The sequence below is a fragment of the Bidens hawaiensis genome, unplaced genomic scaffold (assembly GCF_021521415.1).
Source record: "Bidens hawaiensis isolate Kalapana, Puna unplaced genomic scaffold, B.hawaiensis_p1.1 tig00004743_1, whole genome shotgun sequence".
In the NCBI taxonomy this organism is placed as follows: Eukaryota; Viridiplantae; Streptophyta; class Magnoliopsida; order Asterales; family Asteraceae; genus Bidens; species Bidens hawaiensis.
The window spans coordinates 314732-336423 of record NW_027491293.1 but is presented as its reverse complement, the minus strand read 5'-3'; the positions used below and the strand labels follow the sequence as shown (position 1 = coordinate 336423).

The 21692-nt window shown below is 41.4% G+C and overlaps 1 protein-coding gene across 1 annotated transcript; it reads right to left on the bottom strand.

The window, feature by feature from the left end:
• Nucleotides 1–3037: 3037 nt before the first annotated feature.
• Nucleotides 3038–15684, bottom strand: LOC143627833 (putative prolyl 4-hydroxylase 9). Its single transcript, XM_077097555.1, has 7 exons — nucleotides 15565–15684; nucleotides 15377–15493; nucleotides 3771–3928; nucleotides 3575–3677; nucleotides 3404–3499; nucleotides 3236–3301; nucleotides 3038–3043 (listed from the first exon to the last, which is right to left on the bottom strand). Exons 1-7 carry the CDS (start codon nucleotides 15682–15684, stop codon nucleotides 3038–3040), a joined length of 666 nt encoding a protein of 221 aa, XP_076953670.1.
• Nucleotides 15685–21692: the final 6008 nt, after the last annotated feature.

Genomic DNA, 21692 nt, shown 5'->3' with positions numbered 1-21692 from the left:
AAAATGTCACTAAAATACATGATAGAACAAGAAAAACAACCATGAAATGCGCAACATAATTTTTAGCCTTTTGTTATTGAATGTCAATTTTCTTCCGGCTTCAAGATATTTAAGTTCATCTTAGTTATTGTTCTTGCATTTCATGTGCATTAATTTTGTTTAAAAGTCCGTGTATGATAAAAAAGAAACTCTTTAAAACATCGGAGGATCAAAGCACATTACAAACCCACAACTTCGCACCTTTTATTATAACATCAATTAGGTCAGAAATTGGAGGACCAACATCGGTTAATTAGGTCAGAAGTGAACAAAATTAATGTTTTAGCATGCCTTTCTACCACAACAATAAAAACATCAACCAAGGTTACATGATGTTCAAGATATTCGAACGATCGTTGACGAACTACATGGGTAAAGCCATAAAGGAACACATCATAATTCATTAAATTTAAAGATGAACAATAATTAAAGATTAAGGATCACTAAGCAGGAAATGATATGCCCTTTCAGGGTTAAAGATAACCAGTTAATTATAATATGTAATGCTTTTAATTGCCTACGGTCTCTTTTAAAAAACATAAGATTACTTAAATAATAAATAAATCCAGAACACATTAATTGCAACATTCATCTACTTTCCAAAAAGTCAAGGTGTCTTCATTTAAACCTTTAAACCCCTTTTACTATAAAATTATATATCTCGAGATAACCATCAACACAACTACTTAAAAAACTGATAAAACACATACATAATATTATTATATTATATGCTGTGGGATATATGTGCGTCCTCTTTTCATATAAAACTTAATCCTACTCTCCTAAAGATTCACATCACAGTTCACAAATCACAACCTCCTTCTCCCTAGTTTCTTTCAGTCAACGCCACCGTGCGCCACCGTCACACATGGGCGGAGACGGCGGATGTTCACCCACTTCCAGCAGTGATAATTATAATAACAAGAGAAAGAAAAGAGACGCGGAGAAACCCTACAGAGGGATAAGGATGAGAAAGTGGGGCAAGTGGGTGGCTGAGATTCGGGAACCCAACAAACGCACCCGTATCTGGCTCGGTTCTTACTCCACCCCCGTCGCAGCCGCCCGAGCCTACGACACCGCCGTGTACTACCTCCGTGGCCCTTCGGCTCATCTCAACTTCCCTGACTCCATTGCGGAAGATGGTTATCTTCATGATTTATCTGCTGCTTCTATTAGAAAGAAGGCTACTGAAGTTGGAGCTAAAGTTGATGCTCTTCAACTCCAGAACGGAGGTTCAAACAACCACCACCAGCCGCAGTCGATGGAGGAAGTTTAAGGTGAGATCGAGATGTAATCAAGATTAATGTTTGTTGATATGGATGGTTTTATTTTGATATTTGAAGATAGAAAGCAGTTTATAAACGGAAAGGATAATACATGTCCTTCATCTCAAAGTTTTTTAGTATTTATTACTATTACTATTGTATTAATGTTGTGGTGTCCTCAGCTAATCAAGAAGAAATTAAGATCATAGTTGTAGCTTCTTCATGGCTTTATCTTTCGTTTTTCTCCATTGCTTGTCACTGTCTTACTAAGCGATAGATGGACAATCATACTTCGATTATTTCTTGCCTTCTTTAAGATTTTTGTCAGATGAGTTTTTTTATAACAAGACTTCAAAAAAAAATAGCATAGGCACTTGATATCTCATATTCAAAAGACTCGCTTTGATATTTGAAGTAATTCTAAACAGTGTTAAAACAATATAAGAGAAATTTACGTGTGAAGCCTAAAATTATCTCACTAGGTTATTTTTTAAGGCAGTGGAGAAAACGAGTGTCATAGTGAAAAGCAATGGAGAAACGAAACGTGCATTGTTATGATACAACAAGGATGAGCTCGATATCAGTACCGAAGGCAAAAAATCAATAAAGTATCGATACCGTAACAAAGACAAAAAAATTGGTGAAATACTGGTACCGAGGCCGAAACCTCAAAAATTGGATATCGAAAGTTCACGGTTGAGTACCAGGACCATTTGCTCATCTTTATGACTAGGGCCCGACCAAAGGGAGAGGCGAGGAGGGACACGGCCCAAGGCCTAGTCAACCCTTGGGCCCAAAACATTAAAAATAAAGTGTGAAGCCAATTTTGTATATTGAGTTTTTTGTATTTGTTAGTTAATTACATGATATTAGTTAATTTCATGATATATTATGTTAGCTTTCATTTTACTTACGTATGTTTGGGCCGGGGGCTACCGTAAACAAAAGCCCATTAGGACCCTTGAATAGAAATAAGCATGGCATGCTCTACTATAAATAGTAAGAGCGTGCCCATGCAAAGACAACCTTTTTGCATATATTAGTAACTGTCATCAATTCTCTCTCAACCTTATTTTCTTCATTACCAATTCGGGCAATAATTAAACCAAGCAAGATCTGAAATCTCGATTGACTGTAAGTGATTTCCGCTAGCATAATTGAGATTGATTCAAGAACATGTTTTGATATCCATTATAAGGACCTACAAAAAGTTATATATTTATGTATATAGATTTGTTTTTGATAAATACAAATTGTAACATAGTGGAGTAGGAAAACATGTTTGCTTGTATCCCAAATGCTGAAAAAAAAAAATCCACCCTTAGTGAGTTTTAACCTTTTTTTTTAACAAAATGGACATATTACCAAATAAACTTGCTAGAAATAAGTTTGATTCCACACCATTTTTATAAACTTTTTTTTTACACAAAATGGCTATATTACCACATAAATTGTTAGAAATCCAAATTTTATAGAAATAAATTTGTTTTTTTTATTGATTAATTACTTAGTTATATGCAATTTATCTAATGTTACCATTTAAGTCATAATTTTATCATTACCATTAGCACATTTAAATCATTATTACTATTGAGAACAATATATTAGAGAGTACGAATTACAAAAGATTGACCGAGACCTTTGCTTCCAATAACGCTAGGAGAGGTTCATGACCCGTTTAAGTATATAAATTAGATCATTTTGCTACAATACTTTTATTTTTGTTATTGCTATCACAACTACATAAATAATATAAGAGTTATTAATTAAGTTTATATTTTAGTGGACAGTTTTTTTTTACTTGCCCAGGCCCCATAATTTTTAGGGCTTCACGGTGACGGCTCTGCCTATGATGCACATATGTTAGAGTGCCTATTGATGTCACATAAATTTTATGAAAATTGCATTTGAATAATCTAACTGAAACTTACCTCATATGGAAACATGGTTTCTCCACCTTCTTCAACATCAGATAAATATAACAAGAAAGAAGCAACCTGTAAGCAAGTCAAAATTGAACTCACAATTATTAATAACAGTCAAAAACTAGAGTCAAAAATCAAATTTGGTCAAAACTAGGGTATGGATGAGTCATGTACCCGCTGGCTCTTCTGTGGACCATACTCGGTAGGATTGAAAGCATCATAATGTGAATTATATCTTTGTCCAATCTCATATCTTAAAATATTGAATGACTGCAATAATAATGACATGCTTACATCAAACAGGTGAGTCATAGGTTAATAATTGAGATAATCATGAAAGAATACCTCTCCGTGACTTCTGGGAATCATCGTGGCCCGTTCTATTTTCTTCTCAATGATCTCCAAGATCCCGGTTTTGTCTTCAGATGCACTTATGAACATGCCAGAGCTGGTTCAGTTGAAACAGATAACAAAGAGTATTATTATCTCTGGTGACACATGACTTGCTAATTTAGCTTTCTAATAATATTATTACGAATACCTTGTTCTAATCCCCTTTGTGTTTTCAGCAGTTTCTCCCTTGCGTAAAGCTAAGGTCGAAGGTGCAAGTTTAACCTTTGCCATTTTGATTATGCTTTCACATTGTTCAGCTGTTGCAAAACCGGGAAAGTATTGTGCTCGAGGTGCCCAGCTTAATACCTAATTATAATATTAATCATACAATACCACAAACCTAAGCATCAAAACTTGCTCATTTAGGTCTACTGATTCACCAAGTAAACTGCAGAGTTTACAGATAGCATTATGAAACTGGTGTTCAAGAAAACCGATTAACTGCTAGCCAAAATGATCAAGTTAAGAGTATAGGCTTTTAGGTTTAGTTACATTATGAAATCACTACATGAAGTAGCAAAGGAATAACCATCAAAATAGGCATGGACAATCACATCTTGACACGTAAGCTTCTTGGGCCCCATTAGGCACTAAGGGCCGACTCTAATATCATGTAAACTGAGTTGGCAAAACCTTATTTTTCTATGTGCTGCGATCGAGCTACATAGGCGCCTAAACAACGACAAATGGGCTTTAGTGTTTCCCCACACTTCTTTTTATGTTTCTTGGGAAAGACAATCTGCACAATAATGGTTAGGCTAAGCTGGAGCGGAGCCTTCACCATCAGCGTCTGCAATTTCCCAGGCGTGGGTGGTGAGGCACCACCTTAGCCTAACCATTAATGCACAGATATTGTCTTTCCCAATAAACATAAAAAGAAGTGTAGGGCAATACCAGAGCCCATTCATCGCCATTTAGGCATTTTTGTAGCCTGGTAGCCATTTAATACCTATTTCGAAAATATTTCGGTCTAAAATTCCTATTTTGGTAATTTTCCCATTAACAAACACCAATCAATCAACAATCAATCATACCCTGATAAAGTCTTACCAATAGCAAGGCCATTAGTAGGGTTTGGGGAGGGTGAGATGTAGGCAAACCTTACCTTTATCCTAAAGGATAGAGAGGTTGCTTCCAGGAAGACCGTCAGCTCGATTAACATACATGACATGAGCAGTATAGAAAAATATATATATATGAACTCTAAAACAACATAGAAAGAATAGTAATACAACTATTAATATCGAAAAGTAGTAAAAAAATCAATAAATAATATAAAATATACCAAGATAGTAGAATCTTAGTGAAAAAAATTTTATTTGTATACCTGTGGTTTGCTGCTTCCATCCGTTTGTATACAAATTCGAAACCTTTTAACACTTTGAATACATATTAATTCCAATTGTATCCATTTGTATACAAGTTCCAAACGGAGTTAACCAATGCCGTTAAAACCTCCCCCACATGAGGGTATTTTTGTCTATTCAAATAAAAAATTCCATTGTGATTGCAGGTACATAATGGTATACTGTTAGTGAAAGTTCAATGTGTAAGCCTGCTACATTTTTTCAGTTTAGTCTACTATGTAGTGTATAAAAAAACTGACATTATGCATGAAAATCTGACAATATATTCCTACGATATATGATATGCTTCAATATATATTGCAATCTGCTGCAATATATTTATCACATTTATGTTGAAATAAAAAAAAAACTTAACATTTTGGTAAATGCTTGACTAGGTAATTAGATCAATAATTTAATAGTTTGACCAAAAGGTCAAATGTTGATCATGAACATGTGAACCTTAATTATACAACATTTATGTGTTTTCAAATTGTGTTTAAATTATATCAAAATTGCCTCCTTTTTATACAAATAAATTATGTTCCATTTAAATCTTGTAAACACAGTTTGACTCTTGTCAAACTATTATAGAAAGTCAACTGCTGCTATTTTCTTTGAGTTAGCCTAATTACAACATTATATGTAGGAATGTAAACGAACCAAACGAAAACGAGCATGTTCGTAGATGTGTATTTAACTTTTAGTGAAAACAAACACTTAATCCAACAAAATTTTGTGTTCATGTACGCTCGTTTTAAAATTGAACATGTTCTTGTTCGTTTAAAAAAATGAAAATATTCATGTTCGTTTATTTTCTTTTAAAAATGAACGGTTTTAAGCATAAACGGTTTTATTGGAATAAATATCCCTCATGTGGGAGAGGTTTTAACAGTTTGTTTAACTCCGTTTGAAACTTGTATATAAATGGATACAATTGGAATTAATATGTATTCAAAGTGTTAAAGGTTTCGAATTTGTATACAAATAGATGAAAGCAACAAACCACAGGTATACAAACAGAATTTTTTTTAATATTAGTAATCTTAGACAAACAATAAAACAATAAACGCGAAAAGGTATGGTAGTATACATAAAAGGAGAAAACCAAGACTAAACCCTCTCGCTAGAAAACCTTAATCCTACATCTCTAGGAAGTGCTATTCTCGACCTGAAGAGGTAGGTCCCAGCAGAGCCCAGTTGGACCCGCAAGACTCACCTTGAACAGGGACGTCTGCGCGGTTGGACCCGCAAGACTCACCTTAAACAGAGACGTCTGCGCAGTTGAACTCGCAAGACTCCTGAGGGACGTCTGTGCAAAGACCAACTGGATCCGCAGGACCAAACATGCTCAGAGACGCGACGTCCTTACGCGCAGTACGCAAGCTGTTCCCGTAGGAAAAGCCTCCCAATGGTGACGTACTCCGCCTGTTCCCGCAGCTACGGATACTAGCCATCAGGGAAGGCTACCCGCACAGCAAGGCTACACGCACAAGGCACTAACTCTCAAATAATTCAGTAGTCACCTGAAGAAGGAATGAGCAAGCCGGGAATACTCCCGCACAAAGCCGGGAATACTCCCGCCCAAAACCGGGAATACTCCCGCCCAAATGAGCCAGTCCGTACGCTACTGGAGGATCTTTTGTACTGTATCTGCCAAGGTATGGACAAAAGATCTGACCAAAGCGGCGACAGCTCACTGACAACAGTACGACGAGCAGCACGCTCTAGTACTTAAAGTCACTATCAGCCGCTGCCTACTCACCAACCCTCATCGTGGCACGTGCGTAGCCCGCAGTTGGTGGAAAAGGGAACAGTGCACAGCCGGCCATGTCGCTATCAGCCGCTGCCTACCCACCAACCACTAGCATGGCACGTGCGTAGCCCACAGTTGGTAGAACAGGAATATTATACAGCCGGCTGTACCTGCTTGGAAACCTACCTTCGGCTATAAATACTCCAACACCTTGGAACGGTATCATCATCTTATATCTTCATATATTATCTGACATCTGCTCTAGCTATTTCTCTTAATATACACTTATATTCAAGGGCAATCTAGTGTGATTCTCACGCCGGAGGGTGGTCACAAGGAGGTACCCCCCCCCTTCTCAGTGACGAGCTCACGGTGTCTGTTTTGCAGGTCATCAGAAGAACAACCATCTTTGCCGGACCTAACCCTCGTGGGAAACATCTACTTAACCCCCAGATTATCCGTAATCTGCCCGGGGTCACTTAGTGTTTCTTCATTAGCGCCATCCGTGTATAAAAGCTAGAACGTATTCTTTTTCAGTTTTTTCAAAACTTCTGGAAAGGTGGTTAACGTTACTCCGGTCCCGATGCCAGCGAGTGACCAAGAAACCCCGGTAATCACAACCCCAGCTATTGGGAGGAACACCGGCGACTACACAAATTTTACGAACACTACCCCGGTTACTCAAGCCGGGGCAAGTGCAGTAAATTTTACGAACACTACCCCGGTTACCCAAGCCGGGGCAAGTGCAGTAAACAATCATCCCCTGAGATTCATTGATACCCAGGTAGAAAGACAACAGACGAGGCTCCCCCGCCAAACACTTGAACAAGTTAAAGCGTGGGCGGAAGCACGTCAGAAGGAATTCCAAGCTGAGTTGGACGAACGCTTACGTTCCATCCAACAGGCTGACGAATTTGGAAGCACTCGACAACAGCTCAACATGAGCAGTGAGTGCGAGTACTCGGACGATGATCGGGAGGAATCCGACACCGACGCAAACCCTCGCCATAGGGCGAAAGGGAAGCGTAAGGAAACGGACTTCCAACCGAGAAGGAATTTCGAAGAAACCTTCAAACCAAGGAACGCGGGGGGAAACCCACGTGACTTCTCCAAAACCTTTAGACCAACTGCTGCAAATGCGGGAACGTCCAAGTTTGCAAGGGACATTGCGGAAGCAATCGCCCCGAGAAGTGCCAAACAGATGTCCAACATCGGCACTTATGATGGTATATCCGACCCAGACGATCATTTGAACAGATTCATAGCGGGGGCAACCGTCAGCAACTGGACGGAACCCACGTGGTGTTATATGTTCCAGATGACGCTGGTTGGAGCAGCCAGAGCGTGGTTTGACCGTCTACCGGTCCACCGCATCTACGATTGGGCGGACTTCCAGCAAAAGTTCAGCCAACACTTCAGTCAACAAAGAAAGTATACCGAAGAGCAATGGACGATCCTCAACTGCATCCGAGAGGAAGATGAGTCTTTACTAGACTTTATCACGCGCTTCAATTCAAAGAAGCTAAGTCTGGGCACTATTAGCGAAGATCTTGTTCGCGCTGCTTTCATCCAGGGCGCGAAGGACCCAGAGCTCATCCACACCTTAACGGGTAAAGACGGCATGCCATCCACGTGGGATGCCATCATGACAGCAGCTAAACGCTTCACGGAAACAGAAAAGCAACTGGGTAGAGATCTTCCCCAGAGCACAAACCTCTACACCCAGAAAACAAGAGAAAACAACGTCCTCACCGCCCGACTAAACAAAAAGAGGAAGCTAGGCATTTGGCAGTCAAGGGTAAACTTTGACACCTCATCCAGCTCTCACCCTCGGTTAGGCGGAAAGGATAACATGCAATCGAACCGGAACTTCAGATGGACGCCACTCACCAAAAGCGTCACCGAGATATTCGCCACCGAGAGGCTCCCATGGCCAGAGGCTCCAATTATCCGACAGCGTCCAAACGCTGATCAAAGCAAATTCTGTGACTTCCACAGGACAAGAGGCCACACCACCGACGAATGCTTAGACTTGAAGGACATCGTCGAAGCATTTGTCAGAGATGGGAAACTCACGCACCTCGTGGCGTAATGAACGCTGAGCAGGCTAATGCGTGTAGAACCCCAGTTGGGGAAAACACGAATGAAACTGCAGCTTCAATGTTGGAGACTACATACTGCGTAAACAACGAGATTCCGAACCAGGTGAATATCGGCTCGAAAGGCTCGATGACACCCCCATCTCAAGAACATGGAAGGGAGTTCAATTACACAGGTTGCATGAAGATCAATTCCAAACTTGTAAAGAAAAGGCCCAGAGCCACTTCTAATGGAAATGATTCTCCTTATCACATTGACGCTGATGGTCTTACATTTATACTTATGAACTTTCCTCACTGATATGCCGGTATTCACCGCATAAATGTGAAAGGAAGTCGTTGCGTGTGGACGGCGGCAAAACCCGCATAAACACAAAAAACGGCAAAAATTTGTAAGAGATGAGGACAACCTTCACGCAGGTCAGTTATAGGTAAAGTTTGGTCATCCCACTAAATGAAAGTGACGGTCCTACCCGCACAATCATGATAGAGGAAACTGAACATTAACCTATTGACAACCGCGCGTCGAAAGGTTTAACTTATTCAAAACACTGATATGCCGGTATTCACCGCATAAATAAGTGGGGAAGTCGTTGCGTGTGGACGGCGGCAAAACCCGCATAAACACAAAAAACGGCAAACCTTCACGCAGGTCAGTTATAGGTGAAGATTGGTCATCTCACTAAATGAAAGTGACGGTCCTACCCGCACAATCATGATAGAGGAAACTGAACACTAACCTATTGACAACCGCGCGTCGAACGGTTAACTTATTCAAAACACTTGGAAAATTGCTAAGTTAAACTAAAGTATGCACGAGCGAATCATATATTGTTTATGCGGCAAAGCAAGTGCCAAATTAAGCTATAATATGCATGAGCAAGTCATATAACGTTTATAAAGCAAGTCATCCAGTGAAAGTGGCGGTCCTACCCGCACAAACATTTAAATTGTATAAAAAATTCAAACATTACAAGAATGGCCGGGTATCTACCCGCCTACAGAAATATAAATCTATCCTAACGGTGGGAAGGGATCTCAAGGTTCAAACTTCAGGACCACTCCCTCCAAACCCACTTGTACCCGCACCATCAGTTGGCTGTGGCGGTTCATGGAAAGTCTTGAGAATGGTTAGCCCATCATCAGCAGCAGCAATTTCGTTCACCTTCTCCACCACCGGATGCGGGAAGACAGCATACTGGTTCACTGCTTGGTCATAGGCAGCTTCAGTGTCCACGTCATAAAGAGGGAAGTTGGAAGGCGGGATGCCCTTCTCAACAAACCCCAGACCAAGCAAGAAACCAGCCTTTTTCCCATCCTCATGGGAAGCGTTGAGGGCTGCGCTCATGGCATCGTCGTAAGATGTGTCCGTGAAGATCCGATGCACAACCTACAAAAAGAAAAAATATATATATCAAACTTTTCTAAGTATAAAGAAAAGCGTAAAGACGTTATGAAGCTAAGCTTACCTGCGACAACGCTTCTCTTAGAAGCCATTCCTTGGTAATCAGAGCCTCCTGGAGGGCAGCTTGAGCTTGGTTACGGGCGCGTTCGGCTTCACTTTTGTTAAGGTTGGCAAGCAACACTTCCTTAGCAGCAGCCTCTTCAACGCCCCTTAGCTTACGCTCAGTATGGTCAAGCATACCCCTCTGGTCCAAGATCTCTTGAAGCTTCTTGGCGTCTTCCATGGCCAAGGCATCATGAGCCTGCTGGAGCCTCTCTAGTTTGGCTTTAAGCTCCTCATTCTCGGCGCGCAGAGGCTCAGCAACAGCTTCAGCCTTGGTGGCCCTCTCGGTCGCGTTCCGCGCAGTTTCCTTAGCCAACCGAAGCTGTTCGTTAACAGCTTGGGCAGCCTTGGAATGAGCCTCGAGACGGGCCTGAACTTCAACCTCGAGGGCCTTGAAGGCCTTTTCCTTCTCCGCAGCAATTGCGGAAAGTCTCCTGTTCTCCTCCCGGATAGCCCGCGCCTGAGCCACTTCTTGGATACGCGCAGCCTTTAACTTGTCGTTTTCACGACAAAGCAACTCGACGCGCGGCTGCATCCGGGCAAGGAGAATCCGAAGCTCATTTGTCAGCCTACCCTCCTGGTAGCTAGACATGGCTTCCCCCAACGCGCCACTTGGGGCCGCGTGACGCACCCACTCGACACAGTCCACAGTCGTCGGAAGGGTTGTTCCCCGGCGGATGTTCCACCGTGGAACATCCGCCTCATTGGAATCCGAAACTGCAAAAACAAAAAGCAGTTAGGAAAAGATGATAAAAAAAAGGCCAAAATAACCCTACGCACCTGTAGGGTCGACAACAGGCCGGTAGCCGCCAAACCCATCACTCGAACCTAACGGATATCCATCCAAGAGGTCAGGCAGATGGGAAGGAGGCAGAGATTGGCTAGAAGCCCCAAACATACTTGCTGAACCGGCCGGGGACGAGGTAGTCGCCGGTGCCGGAGGCACGGTTGAAGCCGCCGCGGTAGAGACCATCGGTGGTGAACTCACAACCGTGGCCGCCGCTGCGGAGGAACCCGCAGAAAAGCTCACCGCCGGCTCAGTGAAGGACGCAGTGAATATGGCACTGACAGCCGGCGGAGACGACGTCACAATTGGAACAGTTGCCTCAACCGGGTGAGCAACTGAACCAACGCTTGAAACAGGCGCAGCCGCCTGGGTCATCGCCTCGGGTAGGTTGACCAAACCCACCGTCATGGGTCCAGAGTTACTCCTCCACGCTCTACTTCGGAATTCGGTTGCATCCACGCCTGCACGAAGACAAGATATATAAGTATAATGGCGGAAAGATATGCAGTTAAGGTAAATGAAGTTTATACTTATGAGTCTTCTTGAGCTTGAAGGTGCGAACAGGCGGGGACGAACCCGATGGAGCCGGCCTCTTCATACCGGTCACCGTCGTCGTCCTGGGCTGCTCGGAGGTGACAACTATCTCAACCTCCGGGATAGTTGTCTCACCACCACCAGGGTTCCCAGCCACCTCCTCACTTTCGGTCCCCGAGTCAGACCGGTTCCCCTGATCGGCGGTGGAGGCAACCTTCGCCTTGCCCTTCGCGCAAGCGGCCTTCTTCCTCATGAAGAAAGGACCGTCTGCGGATTCCTCATCAGAAGATGACAAAATTAGAGGAATTCTAGCAGAGGTTTGAGCATGGAGAGGACGGGGGTTAAAGAAACCCTTACCTGGCCGCGTGGCGCTCAAAATCTCGTGGCCTGGCGGGTAGACCTCCACGAACCTATCCGCCGTTTGCTCCAAGATGGGCAACTCGTTCTCGTCGAGAGCACGAGTACCCAGCCGAGCGGGACCACCGCTCTCACACGGTTGCAGAAGCGACTGCAAATTGTTCCCCTCTGAAAATAAACAGGAAAACAGTTAGAAGAAAAACCCTAAATCAGCAAAAAGATATGAAGCATACCGTAAGGGATAGAGTTCAAACCGTATTCAAGGACGATGGGAATCTGTGGCGCCTCTGCCCCAGCATCCTTCCATACCCGGCTCATCCCAAGCATCACCATCCCAGACTCCGCAAAGCGGTAAACCGGAGTCCGGATCCGGGAGATCTTGGCAAACCATTCCGCCTCCTGGTAGTTGGAGGCGTGAAGGCTGGGGAGTGCTCTCCCGTTCTTGAATGTTATCGCAATAGGGACGACACGGGCAGAGATGTAGAAGAACTCCCGCTTCCAAGACCGAAGACTGCGCTCGGTAGCACAAATCTTCAAACCCTTGATCCGGGTGACCAAGGTGTACCAGCCTTGGATGCACCACCAGGAGTAGAAGGTCATCAGGCGGTCGACACGGGGCTCAACGCCCGGAATATGGCACACCCATTCAAAATGGCGAACCTTTGTGATCGCCATCGGGTGCACCTCCGTTAGGTGTACACCGTGTCTCTCCAAAACACGGTACACAAACTTCGTCAATGGGAACCTGAGATTCCCATAGATGAAGAATGCAGCATACACCCCTATCTTGCCCTTGGGGGCATCGTACACCGTCTGGTGAGGCTCAGGAAACTCAGGCTCGAAGGGCTCGAGCATGAACTTCCTGACGATGTACTGATAAACGCCGACGGAAAGAGCACACTGGCACTCCTCAGCAATACTCTTATCGTCCTTGTCAGACGTCGGGTTCTCGATGTACACGTCGGACTCCTCGGCAATAGCCTCAGGATCACGAATGGAAGACATGTTTCGGAGGATGGAAAGAAGAACGATTTCAGGAGAATGCTCGACAAAAGTTAGAGTATTCGCCGGAAATCGCTTAGAAGATGAAGTGAAACTGTAAATTGAGATGCATCATCTCCTCCCTTTATATACTCATCGCAATGAATGCGATGAATTTAATGCGGGAGAGACGGAAAAGCGCAGGTGCAATGAAACTATGACACGTGGAAAAAGCAAGCTGGCAACAGCTGTTGACTGGACGCGCACAGTAAACTTCGCGCCCACGCGCCCGAAAACTCGCGCCCACGCGCCTGAAAAAGCGTCTGGAATGACCATATACTGTCACGTCACCATAACTTCATGCACGTCCTGAAACTGTCAGAAGAAACCGTCAGACCACGCTGACGTCCCTTCAACGGTTAGACTGTTCTTATCCTTTCACCAACTCTTCGAATTTCAAAAAAATTCAAAAATATTCAAAAGTAAGCGGGACTATACCCCCTTACCTTGGCAACCAAGTAACTATAAGACATGTGCGGGTACAGTGTCAAGGCAAAACCCTTCACATACTTAGCACCTGCAGGGAATTGAAGCCAAGAATACCTCGGCAACCAAGTAACTATAAGACGGGTGCGGGTACAGTGTCAAGGCAAAACCCTTCACATACTTAGCACCCGCAGGGAATTGAAGCCAGGAATACCTTGGAAGTAAAGTAACTATAAGACGAGTGCGGGTACAGTGTTAAGGCGAAACCTTTCACATACTTAGCACTCCGCAGGGAATTGAAACCAAGAAGGATCTTCTGGGTCATGCTTGCGGGAAGGGATATAACATCCCCGCATAGCGGGAACGTTGAGAACTAGATTGTTGGAAGCTCCAATATGGAATTGGTTGTTTAACATAATTGATCACTATGTTTAAAACTACCAAAACCCCGTGGAGAATCTACACAAGTGAAACTCAACGCTCCCGACTTGCGAGGAGGTTACACACCTACCCGCATCATACCCACAGATCAAGCAGAACAGTGGGAAATTCTGCACGTGACATTAGGAAACCCGCGGGAAGAATCCCCGCGGAGAACCTTAAAACTAAACCCTTTTCAAAACCCCTTGCTTAAGTCCAAAAGTTCACCTCACTTATTAACAATTCATGAGAAGAACATTGGACTGGGGGGACTTGAAGAGGTAGGTCCCAGCAGAGCCCAGTTGGACCCGCAAGACTCACCTTGAACAGGGACGTCTGCGCGGTTGGACCCGCAAGACTCACCTTAAACAGAGACGTCTGCGCAGTTGAACTCGCAAGACTCCTGAGGGACGTCTGCGCAAAGACCAACTGTATCCGCAGGACCAACCATGCTCAGAGACGCGACGTCCTTACGCGCAGTACGCAAGCTGTTACCGCAGGAAAAGCCTCCCAATGGTGACGTACTCCGCCTGTTCCCGCAGCTACGGATACTAGCCATCAGGGAAGGCTACCCGCACAGCAAGGCTACACGCACAAGGCACTAACTCTCAAATAATTCAGTAGTCACCTGAAGAAGGAATGAGCAAGCCGGGAATACTCCCGCACAAAGCCGGGAATACTCCCGCCCAAATGAGCCAGTCCGTACGCTACTGGAGGATCTTTTGTACTGTACCTGCCAAGGTATGGACAAAAGATCTGACCAAAGCGGCGACAGCTCACTGACAACAGTACGACGAGCAGCACGCTCTAGTACTTAAAGTCACTATCAGCCGATGCCTACTCACCAACCCTCATCGTGGCACGTGCGTAGCCCGCAGTTGGTGGAAAAGGGAACAGTGCACAGCCGGCCATGTCGCTATCAGCCGCTGCCTACCCACCAACCACTATCATGGCACGTGCGTAGCCCACAGTTGGTAGAACAGGAATATTATACAGCCGGCTGTACCTGCTTGGAAACCTACCTTCGGCTATAAATACTCCAACACCTTGGAACGGTATCATCATCTTATATCTTCATATATTATCTGACATCTGCTCTAGCTATTTCTCTTAATATACACTTATATTCAAGAGCAATCTAGTGTGATTCTCACGCCGGAGGGTGGTCACAAGGAGGTACCCCCCCTTCTCAGTGACGAGCTCACGGTGTCTGTTTTGCAGGTCATCAGAAGAACAACCATCTTTGCCGGACCTAACCCTCGTGGGAAACATCTACTTAACCCCCAGATTATCCGTAATCTGCCCGGGGTCACTTAGTGTTTCTTCACGACCATTTTCCTAAGAGATGTGCAAATCTAGCAAGTCACGCTAATAATCTTCTCATCCGACCCAGTGTACCAACTAATTAAGCATAATATCACATAAGCTCAATTAAACAAGCATACAACAGAAAATGAATTAATAAAAAAGCAGGTATGTACCTGAAAGGGAATGGTGGTGAAGGAGTCATCACCGGATTGACCACTAGGCATCGGATCATGGTCTTTCTGGGTAAGCAGTCTAGGTCTAGGATGTAAAGTAGATTCTTCATTCTCAACCTACAAACCAATCAAATCATTCAAGTCGCAATCATTAGAGATGAGATCGACTGGATGAATTATAATTATACCTGTTGAGATAACAAAGAGGAACCGAAAAAGCCTAAGAAGAAGAAGAAGAAGTTGCATAATAAGAAAACAGCAGGTAAACCTAGACTAGACCAGCCACCAATTCTGCCTCTGGGTTTCATGATCGGATAGAATGTAGGCGGGAATTGGTGGTAATTGCTGCTGGATTTTAGGCTTGATCAACGAATTGTATTGGTGGGACGGTGTTACTTGGACCCGACCCGGATTAAAGAAACGCCAAATTCCTGATATCAAACCAAATTGGATTACGCTTTCACGTTACTTAATTAACGCTTATCTTGGGTATAAAGTTAGACTACATTGTGAAAATTCTCAAAATAACCTTCTTTAGAGAGAGACAGTTAAAATAACATTTTTTTTTCTCAAAATTTTTTATAATTTTGACTTTCTAGACGCATTGAAAAAAAAATAATAATATAGAGGGAGAATGCCAAATAACTAAGGAAAGTTAGGGAGGATACCAGATTTGTGAAAATAATGAAAGGAAAGTCTAAATAATTTTGAAATCTTGGATTAAAAGTTCAATTTTCTACTAAACTTTTTCTCTCAAAAAACCGTCTTGAGAGACTGTTTTTTATGTTTCCTACTTTTTCCGTCCATATTTTCAAATTCTAGGAAAAAGAGATTTTCAAATCTCGTCTTGAGAGACGAGATTCTACCACCACCACCCACCGTTGGCCTTCTACCACCACCACTACCGCCGCCATCCACCACCACCACCACCCATCGTTCGCTACCACCACCATCCACCCCCACCACCCACCAACCGTCTGTCACCACCCTCGATCATCACCCACCACCCATCGTCCTCCACCACCACCGTCTACCATCCGATGGTAAAGATGAAGATAAAGATGAAAATGAAGATGAAGAAGGTGAGGAAGAAAAAGAAGAAGAAGAAGAAGATGATGATGATGATGATGATGATGATGATGGAGAAGATGGTGGTGATGGAGGACGATGGGGGTGGTGATGGATGGTGGTGGCGGACGATGGTGGTGGGTGGTGATCGATGGTAGTGGTGGACGGTGGGTGGGTGGTGGGGGTGGATGGTGGTGGTGACGAACGGTGGGTGGTGGTGGTGGATGGTGACGGTAGTGGTGGTGGTAGAAGGCGAATGGTGGGTGGTGATGGTGGTAGAATCTCGTCTCTCAAAACGAGATTTGAAAATCTCTTTTTCCTAGAATTTGAAAATATGGACAGAAAAGGTAGGAAATATAAAAAAAGAGTCTCTCAATACGGTTTTTTGAGAAAAAAAAGTTTAGTAGAAATTTAAACTTTTACTCCAGGATTTCAAAATTATTTGGACTTTCCATTCATTATTTTCACAAATCTGGTCTCCTCCCTAACTTTCGTTAGTTATTTGCCCTGCTCTCTCTATATTATTATCTTTTCACAATGCGTCTGGAAAGTCCAAATTCTAAAAAATTTTGACCAAAAATGGCTGTTTGGGCTTTCTCTCTCTAAAAGAGCCTATTTTAGGGATTTTCCCTTAGACTATTCAATGTATTTAACTTTAGCAATAGGTTAAGCCCGTGTTATGAGGGGTTTATTTAGGTTTTTGTTTTTTAATCGATTTGTAATTTTAAATTTTGTAATGATTTATTTCATTTTTAACGTAGTTTTGTTTTGATTTAATACAGGGCCGGCTTCGAGAAAGCAAAAAAATTTGGGTCGAAGGGGAAAATATTTGTGGGCCTCAAGTAAAAAGAGTATTTTGTTGGGCTTAAACAATTTAATTTTGATATGGGCTTACTTAGTTATAATTTAGGTCGTGTAAAAAACTTTTGTATAAAAATGAGACTAAACATGTCTCAAATGAGACTAGTTACCACAATCTTTTGGATGGAGGTAATACACATTTGCCACTAGACCAAGCTAATGATTATTTAATTGAGTTTAAACACTAAATATATATATTGTTTTAATAAAAATACATACAATTTTTTTTTTAAATCCGGGCCTAACGTGGTGTCATGGTCAGCCTTGATTTAATACGTATATATTAATTTGTGATGTTTGTTATATCTTTTAACGTTTGGGATCTTTTAATTGAGTTGTATGTGTTTTTAGATTGTTAACGAAATAACATAGACGAACACGAAAATGTTGATTTTTTTAAAATGAACAAACGTGAACACAAGGCGGTTGATGCAGGTGACTATGGTGGTTGATGCATGAGATGGGAGGTTGACGATGTGGGTGGTAATCGGAAGTTAACCGGTGGTGGAGATGACAGACTGGCGACGGAGAATATATAGAGGAGAGAAATTAAATTCGGATTTAATGATGAAAGAGTTTCACAAATAAATGAGAAGTTATAACCCGTTTGATGATTATCCGGGTTGAGTGAGACCTATCCCGTAAAAGTTATTGTTTGATGATTAAAGAGTTATTTTACAAATAAATGAGATGTTATAACCTGTTTAAGAAACAGGGCTATTCGGGATTGGTGAGACACATGACCGCGAAAATAATTATTTGATTATGAAAAGATTTAACAAATAAATGAGATGTTATAACCCATTTAAGGACTGTTCAGGTTTGATGAGACACGTGACTCGCGAATTCGGGTCAAGCATATGAGAATCCTTAAATCATAAATCAAGCAATTTGATGAATTTAGATGAGATGAGGAGCAACCATAGAATGTTATACATGATTTTTTATATGCATTTATATAGATAGATTAATTATACTATCATCGGATAATATTATTTACTTTTTTCTTCCTTGGAACGACGGCTTTTACTACAACACTAGTAAGAAACTAGAGTCTGGATACACGTACAAAATAAAATATATTTATTTACTAACAATGATAATGTGCTATTTGAAATTTACGTAACCTATTTTATTGTTGTGTGAAAAAAGAAAGTTTAATTCTGGTTAAAGTTTACGTTAAAATGAAAAACTAAAATTGTTTCTTTCATGTTGTAATTGAAAAAAATCAATGGAAAATTTAATGTAAATAGATGAACTTGGGAGGGGGTTTCTATCTTTAATTCATCACAATTTAAGTTATTTCTATACCTGATTATCTGTTTTTACCCTTATATTTTATTTATTAGTGGACTATGTTAACAACCCGTGTATTACACGGGGTAGGTATAATAATAAAATTAATAAATCTGGGTATACCTCTTATAACTGAGAGAAAAAATATTAAAAAATAAACACAAAATTATGTTAACTTATGTTTATGTTAACCTTTATATTAACATATGTTTTTCCATACATGTCTTTGTTAACTTATGTTAACTTAGTAAAAAATAAGTACCACCTTTTACTTTATGTTAACTTATGTTTTTCCATACATGTCTTTGTTTTCACCGGTGCTAAAATTATTATGACATAAAAAGTAAAAGGTGTTTGTTTCAAGTAAAATTCAAATTTATTCTGATTACAAAAAAGACAATATTATAAAAAAGTAAATAAATAAACTAACAACATGATTGAATTGTTATATAAAAAAGAGGTATTAAACCTATAAACTGTCGGTGAAACTTTGGGACAAACTCATTTTGTGAATATAATACATATTAGCATAGATAAGAGAAAAAAATTAATTAGGTTTTTTATTGTTATAATTATTAGATTCTTTAAATAGATGATTAATTATGCATAATATCTTACATGATTATTCTATAGTGCAAACATATCTGAACATAATTACGTAAATGGTGTCGGGTTATGCAGTGGCTTAGAGAAGATAATCGGTGACCTAGCGGATGACGGCTTTGGCATTTCCTTACTTGCTTTTTAGCATGCCACCAAATTCAAGCACACTCCATGACAGCATTGTGTTGGTGAACGCATCGGAAACTCGAACTTGGCGTTGTTCCCTGCATCATAGTACCTAGCTACTAAATCCACCTGCATTGTTAAATCATTAAATAAATCAGTTACAAAATATTATGATGTGTAATATCCAAACAAATTTACCATGCACCGAACAAATTAAATAAAATCAAACTTAGTATAATAATTTGACTATGCTAATAGGTGAAAAATAAAATTTTAAACAATAGAACTTTGAAAATGGAACATATTATACCATTTAATTTTTATTTAACAGCAAACAAATAATGATATCAAACTGACCATATCATAATCATCAAGAAATTTGATCTCCGCCACTCTTTTCTTCTTCGTTCACATCGTCTGTCAAACTTGACACATCACCTTCTTATGCCATGTAATCTATTTGATGGCATCAGATTAATCATGATTTAATACACTTAACTTCCCAAAACAATCAAAAGAACATGCAGTTAACTTCCTTGTGAAAACACCCTAAAAAGAACATTAAAATAAGGTATTTTATAACCATAGAAACTGAGAATCCAACTCTAAAACACAATTCCCAAGTTTAATTTAATAAAAAAGCAATAAAATCATCCAGTTGCAACAAACTATCTACAAAATGAATGAAAAAGAACCTACTAACTAAATAAAGATTGAACTTCTGGTCCATAGATTAACCACACAAAAACATGAATGAAAAAAAAAAACTAATCGTAAATTGCAGAAATTGGCAAATCTAGACTTCATTTCGCATGACTGGGGTGTTTGGGATTCCTTATTTTTACCTTCTTATAACTTATTCATAAGTCATAAATCATAACCTTGTGACTTATGAAACTTTTCCACTTACACACTAAGTAATCCCAAACACCTTTTTAACTTTTCAATAAGTTATAAGACTATGTGTTATAAAGGCTTCGTTGAGGGCTTGGGTGAGAAAAATGTACTGTCACATAGGCGACACATAGACACATTTTTTCTCACATATAAATATCCAAAATGGGTGCAATGAAAGGGGCTTTGTTGGAGAATATGGGGGCGGGTACAACGAATCCTGAGTACTTTGATTTCGATAGGTACGCTACTCTTGAAGGGTATGCGTACGATGTAATTGGCATTCTTGAGGAGCTTAGGATTACGTCATGTATTTATGTTGGTCATTCGGTGTCGGCTATGATTGGTGTTGTCGCGTCCATCAGTCGTCCGGATTTGTTCTCCAAAATCGTAATGATTCGGCTTCTCCGGTTAGTCAAACATGATTTTGATTTTTTGTACTTTATATGATTTAAATAACATTACGTCTATCTGGCGTGGAAAATTGTTCGGTGTTAAGGTGTAATTATTTTTTAATTGTTGGTTTAAGATATATTAATTGAATTGCTTAATTTGGAAAGTGATATCATTAGGGGTTGGTGCGGTGAGATTAAAACAAATTTTTAAAGGGACTAAGGTTGGTATTTTGTGTATATTTAATTAGGTATTTGAACACTGTGGATTACTTCGGTGGTTTTGAGGAAGACGATGTGAACCAACTGTTTGACGCAATGCAATCCAACTACAAGGCATGGTGTTCAGGGTTCGGGCCACTGGCGGTTGGCGGGGACATGGACTCGGTAGCGGTTCAAGAGTTTAGCCGGACGCTATTCAATATGAGACCGGACATAGCCTTGAGTGTAGCACAAACCATTTTTCGAAGTGATATGAGACATTTGTTGTGCCATGTGGTTGTCCCGTGTCATATTGTTCGGAGAATGAAAATTTGGCGGTTCCGGTGGTGGTAGCTGAGTACCTTCACCAGAACCTTGGTGGTGAGTCCATTGTGGAGGTGATGTCAACAGACGGTCACCTCCCGCAGTTGAGTTCACCGGATGTGGTTGTTCCGGTGCTTCTAAGGCCCATCCGATGTGACATCGCTGTGTAGTTATTTATGCTTAGGTTATTTGTTTGGTTATTTTGGTTGTTTAATTAAGTTGCAACTTGTCGATAAAACTCTGTTATAAATTTGGAATTCCGTGTGTATGACATGTTTTTCTTTGTTTTGGTACCAAATATAACGTGTATATCTCTTGTTCTTACTTAGACCATATGTTGTGGCCTGTGGGGCTTTGTTGGGGGGCTTCAGCCATGTCACTCGTGAACACCATAACACCTTCTAGCGATCAGGGGGTTCATCCCATTTGCGGCCGCTAAGGGAGGTTGGAGGGGAAGGTTTGGTTATTTATGGCTCGCGAGCAAGGTTTTATCCACAAAAAGGTCAAGTGAGCGAGCATTGGATTTATCCGAAGCCTAGTCAGCATTACGC

Excerpts from the sequence above, each read along its gene's own strand:
- LOC143627833 (XM_077097555.1), bottom strand. The coding sequence starts at position 15,684 with ATGAAACCCAGAGGCAGAATTGGTGGCTGGTCTAGTCTAGGTTTACCT. Across the intron at positions 15,494-15,564 it reads CCTCTTTGTTATCTCAACAG|GTTGAGAATGAAGAATCTAC; the intron begins GTATAATTATAA and ends ATTGGTTTGTAG. Across the intron at positions 3,678-3,770 it reads ACAAAGGGGATTAGAACAAG|CTCTGGCATGTTCATAAGTG; the intron begins GTATTCGTAATA and ends CAACTGAACCAG.